This window comes from Limulus polyphemus, unplaced genomic scaffold, assembly GCF_000517525.1.
Source record: "Limulus polyphemus unplaced genomic scaffold, Limulus_polyphemus-2.1.2 Scaffold3355, whole genome shotgun sequence".
Lineage (NCBI taxonomy): Eukaryota > Metazoa > Arthropoda > Merostomata > Xiphosura > Limulidae > Limulus > Limulus polyphemus.
The window spans coordinates 110663-112405 of record NW_013668965.1 but is presented as its reverse complement, the minus strand read 5'-3'; the positions used below and the strand labels follow the sequence as shown (position 1 = coordinate 112405).

The following is a 1743-nucleotide window of genomic DNA, read 5'->3' as shown; positions in this document are numbered from 1 at the left end:
ATACTAAAAACAAAGTGACTATTCTCTAGATAACTTATTGTACAAACCAACAATACTGAAAACAAAGTGACTGTTCTCTAGATAACTTATTGTACACACCAACAATACTGAAAACAAAGTGACTGTTCTCTAGATAATAATGTGACTGTTCTCTAGATAACTTATTGTACAAACCAAAAATACTGAAAACAAAGTGACTGTTCTCTAGATAATTTACATTACACACCAACAATACTGAAAATAATGTGACTGTTCTCTAGATAACTTATTGTACAAACCAACAATACTGAAAACAAAGTGACTGTTCTCTAGATAATTTACTGTACACAACAATAATACTGAAAACAAAGTGACTGTTCTCTAGATAACTTACTGTACACAACAACAATACTGAAAACAAAGTGACTGTTCTCTAGATAATTTACTGTACACACCAACAATACTGAAAACAAAGTGACTGTTCTCTAGATAATTTACTGTACACACCAACAATACTGAAAATAATGTGACTGTTCTCTAGATAACTTATTGTACAAACCAAAAATACTGAAAACAAAGTGACTGTTCTCTAGATAATTTACTGTACACACCAACAATACTGAAAACAAAGTGACTGTTCTCTAGATAATTTACTGTACACACCAACAATACTGAAAACAAAGTGACTGTTCTCTAGATAATTTACTGTACACATCAACAATACTGAAAATATTGTGACTGTTCTCTAGATAACTTACTGTACAAACCAAAAATACTGAAACAAAGTGACTGTTCTCTAGATAATTTACTGTACACACCAACAATACTGAAAACAAAGTGACTGTTCTCTAGATAATTTACTGCACACTCCAACAATACTGAGATCAGAATGAATGTTTTCTAGTATCATGTTGTAATGATCTTGATAAAGTAGTTTTTGTAAAAAATGTGTTTTTCCAATATTAAGAAAGTTAGGTCAACATGCCAAAACATGGTGAGTATTGTTTACAGAGTGCCATGTTGTAAATGTAATATTCTTGATAACATAATTCTGTTAAATAAACGTGTTTTTAATGTGGAGTGTAAGAAGCATGGGAAACATACAGAAATTGTATCTAACAATAGATACTGTTCGTACACAACCTCTGAATAAAAAGGAATACTTGATATTAATGTAGATGTTCAACTCTTCCAAAACTATAGAAATAATACCAGTAATACCAAAATAAACAAACCACTTACTTTTTTCTTAATGATCATAAACAGTTAAATTACTGTTCAAAATTAGGACTACATGCAGAAAAATGAAAACACTAACTACCTGGTACTGCTACAAAAAATTTAACAGAATCTCGATGACCATGGAAAGACAGCTGAGCTTGAGCCATAGAACAGTATGGGATAAAGCTATCCGAGGTGACATTTTCATTGCTATCACTGGAGACTCCCATCATCCCACCTGGTGCTTTCCCTCCAGTCTCAGCTACTTCTGGCTGCTTGTATGCTGCATGGTCAAAATAGAACAAATAACACAAGTATACAAGCATTAATGTGTTATAAAATCTTATGTTAGCATTTTTATCTTTTAAATTTCTAAAATGAGGTGAATTTCAACAGTTATATCCAGTAGTCAACATTGAATTGGTATTTTAGTTGTATGACTGCGATTACATTTCAAGAATCTTCATTACCCACCATCTTATAATGAATTTATATTTATATCTTATATGAATTTGCTTTCATGTCACATGTTATACCTGATAA

At 31.2% G+C, this 1743-nt stretch overlaps 1 protein-coding gene across 16 annotated transcripts in view; it reads right to left on the bottom strand.

Moving 5' to 3' along the window:
* The window catches only part of LOC106469206 (C-Jun-amino-terminal kinase-interacting protein 4-like), a 107101-nt gene that overhangs the window by 7910 nt on the left and 97448 nt on the right, over nt 1–1743 (bottom strand). For all 16 annotated transcript variants that reach the window (XM_022397642.1, XM_022397641.1, XM_022397640.1 and 13 more), the window contains one exon: nt 1301–1483. In XM_022397642.1, the coding sequence (XP_022253350.1) occupies nt 1301–1483 (183 nt within the window). The remainder of the gene's footprint in view (nt 1–1300; nt 1484–1743) is intronic.